The sequence below is a fragment of the Narcine bancroftii genome, chromosome 3 (assembly GCF_036971445.1).
Source record: "Narcine bancroftii isolate sNarBan1 chromosome 3, sNarBan1.hap1, whole genome shotgun sequence".
NCBI classification, from domain to species: Eukaryota; Metazoa; Chordata; class Chondrichthyes; order Torpediniformes; family Narcinidae; genus Narcine; species Narcine bancroftii.
Genome location: NC_091471.1, coordinates 80,794,428 through 80,807,925, shown reverse-complemented (window position 1 = coordinate 80,807,925; position 13,498 = coordinate 80,794,428). Strand labels below are relative to the sequence as shown.

General features: G+C 35.5%; 1 protein-coding gene across 3 annotated transcripts in view; it reads left to right on the top strand.

Moving 5' to 3' along the window:
- The window catches only part of dhx29 (DEAH (Asp-Glu-Ala-His) box polypeptide 29), an 89,485-nt gene that overhangs the window by 50,114 nt on the left and 25,873 nt on the right, over nt 1-13,498 (top strand). For all 3 annotated transcript variants that reach the window (XR_011353490.1, XM_069924356.1, XM_069924358.1), the window contains 5 exons: nt 760-880; nt 1,540-1,624; nt 2,528-2,616; nt 3,195-3,323; nt 11,525-11,600. Coding sequence is in view for 2 of the 3 variants with exons in the window: in XM_069924356.1 (XP_069780457.1) it covers nt 760-880; nt 1,540-1,624; nt 2,528-2,616; nt 3,195-3,323; nt 11,525-11,600 (500 nt within the window). In the remaining variant the exon portion in view is untranslated. The remainder of the gene's footprint in view (nt 1-759; nt 881-1,539; nt 1,625-2,527; nt 2,617-3,194; nt 3,324-11,524; nt 11,601-13,498) is intronic.

Genomic DNA, 13,498 nt, shown 5'->3' with positions numbered 1-13,498 from the left:
GATGATGTATCGTATAAGGTCACTCTACTAATGCAGTTCAGACTTACAACAATAGTGATCATGGATAGGAGGGAATTTCTACAAGTTTAAAGGCTTGCAAATTTTCAGCATTATCAATAAATTTAAAAATGGGAGTGTAAAAGCTTTCTTTCAAACCACAGCATCAAATAAAAATTAACGCATCGTTCCAGATACTTAAAACTGTCAAACTGCTGCCCCTGCCTGGACTCAAGAGCCCGCTTTTGTTCTGCGGCCCCTCTCCCTGCTTCAGACTTTTCAGGTGGCAGAACACCTCCTTCAGCGCTACCACCTGAATGTCCCTTCGCAGACACCTGCAGCCTGCTCCGGAGCAGGTGATTCCACTTGAAAGCGGGTCTACTTTTATGTAGAAGATTGAAGTTATCTGAAGCCACTCTCAAATGAAAATAGTGATTTTAAAAGAAACTTCATTGGCAAGGCTGTTGAGGGGGTAAATAGTATTTTTGATATTCTGCTTATTAGCATTGAAGGAGGTTAACATTTCCCCAAGATAGGATTCTGGGCAACTAATATAACACAAAGGAAATGGGTTGAAAGAAGCATAGCACATAGATAAATGTTTACTGTTTTTGTGCAGGTGTTATCAGAGTGTACCATGTCAAGTGAGGGACAGACATTTAAATCCAGCAGGAAATAAAATTACTCTGTAAGTCTGATATTGACCAGATTTTTATTTAATGCAGTAAGTTGTTTGATTGACAAACAATTATTACATTTCAGAAAGGAATAGCCAGTACCGAGCAATTGATGGTGCAGTGTTAGTATTCTTACCAGGTCTGGCTCATATTCAGCATCTTCATGATCTTTTAACTACAGACAAAATGTTTCAAGATAGAAGAAGGTACAGTTTTTGTTTCCATTGTCTGTTTTGAATATTTGGTAAAGTTTGTCATTAAGATAATGTCAATCACAGATGTTTTCTGAACAATGCACTTAATGTTGATGCACTCTACTTTCTTATTTAAATGCACACCTACCCACTCCATTAGGGTTGTTTTCTTGGGATGAAAAATTTCTGACAACCACGGAATTCCAACCTTGTAAATGGTTTTCTAATTTTCTACTCCCCATTATCTAGCTGTTGCGTGCAAAATGTGGTGCAAATTATGGAATGTATCTGTCTGGGTGGCAAGCTTTGGCCTCTTGGGTTCTCTTTGTGTCTTATTGGTTGTTGTTTACCATGCAAAATAAAATGATCTGAGTGCCAACACAAATTTTAATTTACTGTGTGATTTTTAATTTGGCAGACACAAGTGATGAGTGTGATATACAATTGCTAGTGTGATGAGACAGTATGGAAATTGGAAAATTGGGTGTTAGTTTGAGAATGAAAGGATTTTGTATTTTTGTGGTGAAATTGGTGGGTTACTGTATTATCTTTTTATCTTTCATTCAATCTTTTCACTCAAATGAACCTAATGGTATTTTTCTTTAGCTTGGTTTTCTTATTTTGAAATGATATTTGTGTGTAATTTTATTTTTATGTTGCTAAATTTGTAGGTACAAAGTGATTGCTTTGCACTCTATCCTTTCATCACAAGATCAGGCTTCAGCTTTCATAGTCCCACCACCAGGAGTAAGGAAGGTAATAGAAATGGTCATTCTGCCAGATTCTGTTTTCTTCACATAATCTAAATGATTTGGGGAAATGGGTTGAAACGACATAAGATATTAGAGGTGTACAAGGTTGTGATTGGAGTGTTGCCAAAAATCAGCTTTTGATAATACATCTATCACAACCTTGTACACTTCTTCAAATCTACCTACAACTTCCTATGCTCTGTATGTTCTCCAACTTAATGTCATCTCTGTTTAAAAAAAATTGCAACAATTATTCATTCATATTTAAAAATGTCAAGAAAATGATTTCAACTGTGGCTTACAAAGGAAACTGAGGATAACCTTATCTAAAGACAAGGTTTATCAAATTGCCTGATAAAGCTTAAGGCAGTGGTTTGGGACCAGTTTGGAATTCAGCAAAGGAGGATTTGATTAAGAGGGTATAGATGCACTATGAATGCAAGCACCAGGTCCAGCAAAGCACTTTTTCAACTTGGACTGAGAATGTATGTGTTCAGATATTTCTCCCAAAGATAATTCCGAAATCAGTGCATTTTCTAATGAGGTGCTAACTCGGTCTTTCACATCTGAACTGAAGGAGTAGAACTAAATTATCTTTCCCAACGGTATTAATTATTATTCAGGATGTAATTTAATGTGGTAGATAGTATATTTAAACAATACTGAAGGAACATTGAACATGATGTACCATTTCAAGTGGTAGGAAAGGTAATTGAATTGATATATCAAATTTGAATCTCAGGTCATTTATTGGTTCTGAATTCAAAAATGTATCCAGCAAAACAAATCACATGATATTCTAGCTTTATTATCACAACTGATGGCCATGGTATGATGTTATCAATTAAAACGTAAAGCAGGAAAGGTGAAAAATTCTTTGCACCTGATTATTTAATTTCACTTTCAGATTGTATTGGCAACAAATATTGCAGAAACAGGAATCACAATACCTGATGTAGTCTTTGTCATTGATGCTGGAAAGACTAAAGAAAATAGGTTTGTTTAGAATTTGTTATTAAGTCGAGATTATTTTAATTAATAAATAGATTGTAACTGCTTTTCAGATTTCATAGTTTTGTCGCGGCAGCTACACTGCTCCTGCAATAACACATGCAACCAGACGGCAATATACTGCTCAGTGAGCAGACTACTTTATTGTAGGCTGCTGGGCTGCACTTATACTCCCAGCCCGGACCTGGCTGAGAACCGCGCTGGAGGGCACTGACACCATCCGGGCGTCACGTGGTCCCCAAGCGCAGCTTTCTGAGCCCCGAGCTGGAAGGAAGGGAAACCCCCGATGGCGCCATTTTGGCCGGCCGGCTGCCCCACCGCGTGGCTTACAAGCGGGGCCGGTTCGCCTGCCTTGTGGTGAGCCGCCACAGTTTGATAGTTATAAAATATTTTTTAATTCTTACTATTATAAAGCAAAATTACTGCACAAAACTCAATGTTTGATATTAAATTTATCAGTTCTGCAATGTTCAACTGAATGAAATATTAATTTAGCATACTGATTTTGTTTTTGTCATTATCTTATAAAATGTTTTTATGTTACTATATAATAAATTTCGTAGGTATCGTGAAAGTAGCCAAATGAGTTCATTGGTGGAGACTTTTATCAGCAAAGCAAATGCACTTCAGAGGCAAGGTCGAGCTGGTCGTGTCCGAGAGGGATTCTGTTTTCGCTTGTACACAAAAGCAAGGTGAATATTTGGAAAATCTATAATATTATTCATACCTGAAAGAGTATGTGACTTTGTGATTGTTTTACTGATGGATTTTTAATTTTACTATTTTTTGAAAATTTTATTTTCCATTTGCATCAAATACAAGCATCTATTTCTTCATCTTGAATAATACATTATAATAAAAGTGATGCAAAATTATACATAATTTTGTTTTTATCCTTCCATCCCTCCCCAAAAGAAAAAAGAAAGCCCACCTGTATGTATTATATATCATTCACTATTTATATATTCTAACATATAAATTCTATCTTAAATCCATTAATTGGGAGGAGCAGGTGTAACAGATGATACGGATGGACTTTTATCAATGAAATCCATATATTTCCAGATCATTTAAAAATTCTTTGGTTGATTTCTTAAATTATAAGTAATTTTTTCTAACAGTGTACATTTTTGTATTTCCACATGCCATCTATCCAACCCTACAATATTGTCTGACTTCCACGTTACTGCCATACACTTTGCCACCGCTATTGTGACACTCAAAAACTTTTGTTGATACTTATCTAACTTCAATTCAATGTCTGTTTCATATAAATCACATAGCAGAAATATTCTGGGATCTTTTAGTATTTGTATCTTCATAATTCATCCCATTAATATACTCAAATATTCCCAAAATTTTTCATCTTTTCCACACAATCAAACTGCATGCAATAAAGTTACTATTTCCTTATTACATCTGAAGCATTTATCAGAACAATTTGAGTTAAGCCCATGTAATTTGTATGGAGTATGGTATAGCTGGTGAAAAAAAAGTATATTTTACCATTTGATATCTGACATTGATTGTATTGGTTACACTCTCAGGACACAATCTTGACCATACCTCTTCTTGAATCTCTTTCCTACCTTTGTTTTGACATATAATTCCTTTTTCTGCATTGTGTCTTGTAATTTTATACACATGTTAGTAATAAATTTCTATATAAATGTATCAGTTATTAAATTATCAGTTATCAATTCAAATTGACTCTGCTCTGGAAGTCTAAAATTGCACCTAACTTTTTAAAATATGATTTGAGCTGATAATATGAGAAAATAGTATTATTTGGTATATTGTATTTCTCTTTCATTTGCTCAAAAGTCAGAAAAAAGGAACCTAAAAATAATCTTTTATCCTCTTTATCCCATGATTATGCCAAATATCAAAAAAAGGATTATTTAATGTAAAAGGAATAAGTGGGTTCTGCTTTAATATAATCTTAGCTATTTGATAGTTCATTATTCCTTTTTCCATATGGATTCCATTCCATATCTTAAGCAAATGCTTTAGAATTGGTACTTTTTTTCCCTTTTCAAAGGTTCTTCATACAATTTGTACAAAATATGTTCTGGATTAATTTCTTCTATTTTATTCATTTCATTCTGTACCCATGCTGTCTTTTCCCCAGATTGATAACAGGACAAAAATCTTAATTGAGCTGCTTTATAATTTTAAAAATTTGGCCTCTTAGTTCTCCCTCATTGTGATAGATTCTGTCACCAAAGTGTATATGTACAGACTGTAGTGTAGGATGACTGTGATTGGCTGAGAGTGTAGCCACACCGACTGGCAGGTCTTAAAGGATTGCTCCTAGCCAGACCAGGTCATTCTGGACTGGTCGACCTACATGTGATATGCTCCAATCTTTCAGTTAATAAATGCCTTGGTTTGGTTTGGATCAACAAGTCTTTAGTTCTTTCGACGCGCTCTACACTCATCAAATTTCCAAATCAATTTTTCTATGGCTATTCTTGCCATTTTATTTCGCCAAATAAATTTTTCTACATTTTTATTTAATTCTTGAAAAAACTTTGTTGGTACAGTGGTTAATAATGATTGAAATAAATATTGTATCCTTTGAAAAATATTCATCTTTACACAATTTATCTTTCCTATTAAAGATAGTGGTAAATCTTTTCATCTTTTTAAATCCTCACTAATTTTTTAAAATAATGGTAAATAATTCAATTTAAGTAAATTATTTAAATTCCTATCAATATTAATTCCTAAATATTTAATTGCTTCCTTTTGCCATTTAAACTTTATCACCTGCTTGCTTTGAGTATAATCCCCACTATTCATAGGCATCACTTCGCTCTTTTCTACTTTAACTTTGTAGCCTGATCTTAAACCATATTCTGCAAATCGTACATTTATTTTCTTCAATTATATTTCTGGTTTTGTGAGATATAGTATAACATCATCTGCAAACAAACTAATTTTGTGTTCTTTATCTTCTGTCTTAAAACCCTTGATCTCATTATTACTTCTGCCAATGGTTCTATAGCCAATGCAAATAAGAATGGTGATAATGGCCATCCTTGCCTAGATGATCTTTCTAATAGAATAGGCTTAAATATTTGCCTATTTGTGACCACCTTGGCTTTTGGATGATTATATAAAGCTTTTATCCAATTTTAAAAAGTATTTGGATTTCCAAAAACATTTAACTCTTTAAATAAAAAGTTCCACTTTAATCTATCAAACACTTTTTCCCCGTCTCGAGACACTGCAACTGGTAGTATCTTTTTTTTCTGGGCTTATAATAAACTTATAAATTTAACTATATTGTTCGCAGATATTCTATATTTAATAAAGCCAGTTTGATCCATATTTATTAATTTAGGTAAACATTTAGCTAATCGATTAGCTAATAGTTTGGATACAATTTTATAATTGTATTTAAAAGTTATATTGGTCTATAAAAAGATGGTAACAAATGTTTCCATTTTTTTGGAATAACTGTTATTAGTGCTGTTTTAAACATTTCTGGTACATCCATAAAATATTTTGTTTGATCCAATAATCCCATAAAAACAGGAATTAATAACTCTTTATAAAACTCTGAAGAGAAACCATCCTCTCCCAGAGCCTTGTTATTTGACAAAGATATCAGTGTCATATTTCAACGTGTTGAAGGAATTTTATAATTCAATTTTTTCCTCCATATTTAATTCAGGTAATATAACTTACGATAAATATTTCCTTCAGAAACTCAGATTGATATAGTTTTTTCATAAAAATTCCTAAAATCATCATTGATTTTCTGTGTTTTATAGGTAAGTTGACCAGATTCCGTCTTTGTTGTAATTATTATTGTCCTTGGCAATTGTTCAGTTTTTAATTGCGACACTAAGACTTTATAGGCTCTTTCCCCCAACTCATAATATTTCTGTCGTGTACGCGTTGTATCTCTTTCTGCTTTATAAGATTGAATTGTATTAAGTTTCAATTTTTTTGATTCTAATAATCATTGTTTCTCATAATTTTTCTGAACATGCAATTCTTTTTCTAAATGCAATATATCCTTATCCAGTGTTATCTTCTTCTCTCATATACTCTTTCTTTAGATGTATAACTTATTATTTCTCCTCTTAAATAGGCCTTCATAGAATCCCATATAATAAATTTATTTGTTACTGAGTATTCATTAGTAACAAAAAACTTTATCTGTTGTCTTATAAATACGCAAAAATCTTTCCTATTGAAAAGAGCAGTATTAAATCTCAATCCATAACCTACATTTTGTTCTTCCTCTAATATATCTGACATAACTAAAGGTGAAATATCTGATAATATTCTAGCTTGATATTCAATCTTTTGGACTCTGGCATGTATTTGTGTAGAAACTAAAAACTTATCTATACATGAATACGTCTTGCGTCTAAAAAAAATAAAATGAATAATCCCTATCATTAGGATGAATTTATCTCCAACTATCATTGAGCTTCATCTCCTTCATAAAAGTTGTCACAGTTATAACTACCTTACAGTAGTTCTACTGGATCTATCTAATTTCGAGTCAAAAGTAAAATTTAAAAAAATCTTACATAAATTTCCCATCATCTATATTTGGCGTATATATATTCATTAAGGTCCAATGTTCTGAATAAATTTGACAATCATTGCATATCTTCCTGTTTTATCTATAGTTGTATCTAATATTTTAATTGGTAAACTTTTAATTATTAATATAGGTATTCCTCTGGCCTTAGAATTAAACAAAGATAATACCATTCCAACCCAATCTCTTTTTAACTTCCCATGTTCTATTTCTGTCAAATGAGTTTCCTTCAAAAAAGCTATATCCACAAGTTTTTTTTTCATATAACTTAGTAATTTTTTTTGTTTCATTGGATTCTGATTTCCGTTAATATTAATGCTAATAAAATTCAATATTCCTGCTATTAAGTACCATTATTAAATCCTCTATCTATCTATTGTCCCTCTCCCACTCTGCTCATTCCCATTATATTAATAACATATGTTACAATGTCCTTAATCAATTCAGGCTCAAAAAAGAAAAAGATACAAAAAAGAACCAAGAGAAAAAAGAAAGAACCCCCCTCCAACCGAGGCGTGTGATGTTATTTCATCTCTATTTCCCTGATCTATTCGGGATGTGATCACAAAATCACACTCATGTACGTGACTTCGCAGTAATTAGCTTCATATTCCCCACTAACTCGCTCAATATGCCATACAATCCTCGATTCAGATTCTATCATAGATTTTAAAAAAATATATATATATAGATCACTTATAGGTTAAAACCTCCTCCCCATTTAACCTCTCTTGAAGCATGTTTATTTTTTTTCCCAGTTACAGCAAAACTACTTCTGTCATATAAACACTTCAAATATCAGCAACAACCTGTCTTTCTCTTTCAGGCAATGAATGGGCTACACCTTTGCCTCATTGGGACCCGTTTTTAAAAAAAATCTATTTCTCCCAACTGGGAGAAAACTTTCAAAACATCTAGTTTTCTTCCACAACACATTTTTAACTGGATTAAACTCTGTTCTTTTTCTTAACCATTCAAAACTTGTGTCTGGATAAAAGAAAATCTTATTTCCATTATAAATCAGAGGTGATCATATTTCTTTGGCTTGCTTTGCTGCCAGTTCCAATATCTTCTCTCTTGCTTCATATTGAAGGAATTTAATAAGTATTGGACGAGACCTTTGATCAGGTTGTGGCTTTGGTCTCAGTCCTAGATGGGCTCTGTCAATCTCTGGATTTCCTTGAAATTCAGCCTGTCCCAAAGATTCCGGTATCCAACGTTGCAAAAACCTTTTAATGTCTTGACCTTCATCACCTTCTTTAAGCCTAACAATCTTGATGTTATTCCTTCTACTAAAGTTTTCCAAAATGTCTATTTTTTGCATTAATTGTTCAGTTTTTGCAGCAGCTTCAGCTTGTACTTTCTTCATCTGTTCTTTAATGCCTTGAATCTCAAACTCGTTCCTTTAATTTTTCCATTTACTACTTCAAATCTCCTGTCAACCTGTTGCATTAATTTTTCAATTTTCTCTCTTTTTTAAACTTTATCTGCTAATGTCATCATAGACTGCAAAAAATGTCCATATATTTTATCATTTCAGCTGTATGCATAGAAATATCTGTAATTTTTTTTCCTTCTTCATAATTTCTTGTTCTGAATATTTTTCTTGCTCCTCCTTGTCTTCTCATTCACTGGAGCTGGAGACTTCAGGAATCTTTTTTTAAAATTTCCTCTGCTTTTTTTTTGTGAGACAGTTCTTCTCCCAATGCAGTTGGCCGTTGTCAGAGGAGACCCTGCGCAGCAGTGTCCAAGGTCTCCCCAGCTTTTGGCCTGTCTCCCTTGGATGTTATCTTCCGGACAGCTTCAAGATCCTTCCTTATGGTAGGCCTTTCTTCTTTATCTTGCTCTTTTTTGTATTCAGTTTCTTGTGTCACTAAGCAGCTTTATCCTTCTTTGGTGGCATGTTGATCTGTTCTGTGTATCTTTAAACACTTTTTTCTTCTATTTTATATAACTTTCATAACCTTTGTCACTTTTTTTCAACTGTGTCGAGGAGAGTAGGGATTTACAGTCTAACCCCACGTCTTCACGTGGCACACCCCCCTAATTTTACTTATTGAAAATGTGATATTGTCAGCAAAATAATTTCTCTGATGGTATTGTTCCTGGACAAATAGAGCAACTAGGCAAATAAAAAGGAGCACAGGAACAGAACATGAATGAGGCACCAGGAAGGGTCAGGGGGACGGGAAGAAAGCTAAGGATATGGATTGGGATCCAGATGAGAAAAAAGAACATCAAATTAAACCTAGGATGAATTTACTTACAGAAAATGGTGATGCTGTAACGGCAGTGCTAGCGCTGGTCCGGACCTACAAGGACTAGAGATACAGCACTCCCGCAGGGTCCAAGCACCCAGTCAACTGCTGTCAGCTCTGCACAAGCTTTGAACAGCCCGTTAAAGGAGCTGACGGCAGTTTTATTTAAAATCCCGTGACCTTGGGGTCTGCGCCCAAGATGGCGACACCTCTTATCAGCAACAGCCACGTGGGTTGCAGACTCCAGGGAAACAGGGATCATCCCCTGTGTGAGAGGGAGAAGCAAAGGAGATCACCCACGGAATGGTGACCATGGTGGCAGACTAGTGAAGGGACTCTGTGGCTGAAAGACCAATGCATGTGGCGAGCCGCAAGGTGACTCAAGGTGAGGAACCCACAGAGGCTATAGGCTGCTGGAGACTGCTGTCAGGAGACTCATGTCAGGTTGCAGACTGCTGGAGACTGGCTTGAAACTGGCTGAAGGGGTACGATGTATTGGATCCTGGATGAGAGGAGGTGCCAAAGGCACTGAAGGGTTTCTGACTGTGTCAGACGTTCAGATCTGGAGTTTGGGTCGCCAGTGGTTTGGACTGGATTCTGTATGGCTGTGGAAGCGATGGAGGCGAATCCACGGACGCTCAGTGACTCTGGGGAGACTCCCTTTTGCTTCTCTTTCTCTGTAAGAGGCGCTTCGGGCAATTCTGCTGATGGTGAATCTGTCTGCCTTACAGCAGACAAAAGCAATTTCATGTAATGTGACAGTTTTATTACAAAGACAATAAATTGAATCTTGAACAAATCTGTCTTTCTTTCACTAGAGGTTTGAAGAAGAACTCCCTGGATGATTTTGGTGTGGGGTCATGTAATCACTTCTAGGCTTGACTTTGAGTTTAATTTCCTGGCTTGTTTGACAATGTTTCTGTGCAAAAAAAAAAGCATATTGTCCCTATTAATAGATTAAATATTAAATCCTTGTGCATAATTATATTTGATTTGCTTGTTATATTGGATGTTCAAAGCATAATTTTTTTTCCAATTAAACAGTTTGAATGCTTCTATCAAAAGTATTTGTACATGATGCATCTGGATTTCTTGTAGCTTTGGAATTGAGGGGGATGATCATGCTTTAAGCCAGTGGGTTCTCAACCTTTTTCTTTCCATTCACATATGACTTTAGGTTTTCCCTATGCCATAGGTGCTCTGTGATTATGTAAGGGATTGCTTCAGGTGGTATGTGGGTGGAAAGAAAATGTTTGAAAACCACTGTTTTAATCGTATCTAATTGACTCGTTATGTGCACGATTTCATAACTTAAAAGGAAATGGGCCAATGACAATTTTTCTCCAGCAAAATATTTCAGTATCAATTGGTCTAGAGCAGTGATTCTCTACCTTCTCTTCCCACCTTAAGCAATCCCTTACTAATCACGGAGCATTGATGGCATAGGGATGACTTAAAGTGGTTGTTAACCACTGCTTTAAGCCATAAGCAAAATTGTGTTTGATTTCTGCATCAAACTGTTCACAAGCTTCAAAACAAATGTCCATTATTAAAGTTTTTTTTTTAATACACCAATCATGGCTTCTTGTTTTAAATTCCATTTTGTCTAGTATAATGAAATATTGGTGACCATGAGTAAGACTTACTTTATGGATGGTGGTTATATAGGACTTGGTCAATATCCAAAATGTTATGTACACTTAGATTAAACTCTTCATTCTGGAAACACTCAGATACACAATATTAGCTGAGAATAAAGCAATTGCATTGGTCTAAATGAGTTTATTGATTTTTTTTGTTAAATTAAGTTGGCCATTGATTTTTTGGATTTTAAACAGTTTTTCATTTGCTGCTAATTATCTGAAGCTTGGAGTTGGATAATTTTGTTAAATAGTGCAAATCAATCAATTAGTAGATTTTTAAAATAAATTATTTTGTTAATTAATTCTCTTGCACAATGCACATTTATTTTAATTTGGAAAAACGTTTAATCTTTGAAATTTAATATTACATTTTAAAAGTTGAACCTTTTTTTTTAAAGAAAATAATGTTTGTTTTCTTTCTCCAGATATGACAGTTTTGTAGATTACTCTGTCCCAGAAATCTTACGAGTACCCTTGGAAGAGCTTTGCCTTCATATCATGGTAATGTCTGCATGGAAAGATTTCAGAATTTACTGTTCACTTCGGCATTGCTGTGCGTAATAGATTTAAATATTTAATTTAGGTGAATATTGCTTTGAGTAGATCAATATTCAAACTTAATGCTCATCTGCATTCTGTTGTTGTCATAACTTATGCCCTCTAGTTTTTGACACCTATGGAAATGTTTTCTCGTCTCTAACCACTCCAAGTTGATCATAATTTTGACACTTTTATCAGGATTTCCACTCAGCTTCCTCCACTTCAAGGAAAACAAACAGTCAATCTAACCCTCTTCTCGTAATTGGAAAACTTTATCCCAGCGAACATCCTGGTGAATCTCCCCTGAACCCTCTCCAGTGTGATCACATTCTTCCCATTGTATCATGACCAGAGCTATGCAAAGTACTCCAAAAATGACCTAATCAATGATTTCTGAAGTTGTACCATAACCACCTTACTCTTTATAAGGGAGGTAAGATATCCTATTTGCCATTATTTCCAGTTTATCTGCCTATCTGGCCACTTTCAGGGATCCTTTTGGACTTGCACTCAGAGTTCTTCATGTAAGCAAATGGGCTCACTCTGGTAGACAATGTAGTCAGCTTGTCTAATTGTGACTATATAGTGATAAGGCTTTCTTCAGCTGTGTGGCTCCCTGAAAACCATAAGGTCATTCTACGTAACCTTCATTTTCTTTCTGAGAGAAACACGATAGGCTACAGGTGCTACGATTACAGTAAAAGCACCGCAATGCTGGAGCAACTCAGCTGGTCTGTTCAGCATCTAAAGGAGACAAAGATATATTGCCGATATTTCAGACCTGAACCCTTCTTCAAGGAAAAATCAGAAAAAGCAAAAGCAGGATATATCAGGAAGGCTCAGAATTCAAACAATGGGGGAGGAATCCAGACTAATAGAAGATGTTAATTGGATGAGATAAGGGACTAAAGTAGAATCTATCATGTCTGTGCGAAAGGAGACAGGAGTGTTTTTTTTTCCCCAGCAAATGTTGGAAAAATCTCTGAAAAATTTAACATAATTACTCACCTTGTGATCATTTAAGTTCATCTGTGTGTTGGTCCCAGTGCTTTTACATAGAGCAAGTAATCAGCTGAGGTGAGTTTTGCAGTGAGATTTAAAACCATTTCATGTTGGCCTCCACCTTGAGTGAATGGAAAACTAAGAACTTAACTTTCAGACAGTTGCCCTAAAAGGCAGCTCCAGCATCTCATTCCTATCCAGAGGCACCTCGTAGCGCCCACCAGAGCCGATGAAGGCAGGGCAACTGTTGCTGTAGTACCACCCGTCATAAATATGTGGCAAAGCAATGACTGTCTTCCTTATCCATAATCCCACATGCAGTTGGAACTGCTCTGCTGTGTTTTGAGCCCCAGCTGACAGCTCCCCTGCCCTGACGGCTCCTGCCCGCTGCCCCTGCCTTGGAGGGAGAAGGTTGAGTGGGGCGATGGGTCGTGGACTGATGGCATCTTCATCAGCCTGCCCCTAACTAGCTGCTTGCAGTGGCTGTACATTCAGGTCAGGAGTGCTCCGCTGATTATCCTTTCTCGAGAAGGGTTGGAATCTGCTCCTCGGAGCCGACCACGGTGCATTCAGGAAGGTATGTCTTTCGCCGTAAGAGTGAAGAACCTCTGCCTTCACAGATGAGTGTTTGGTCTACCTGAAAGATCCTTTAGACTGCAGGTTTCCCCCAAAAAATAGTAGCGGTCCTGAGGTAAATGAATTGACTAAAAAAATTCCTTGACTTTCCTTTTTTGCCCATGTAATAGCAACTAATGGCTTTTTCTCTGCATGAAAGAGGCTATTAATGCAAGTGATTTGCTGTTGCTACTGGGCTGTTTTTAAAAAATGACCATTTCTCTGAAAAATAAATTTATCTG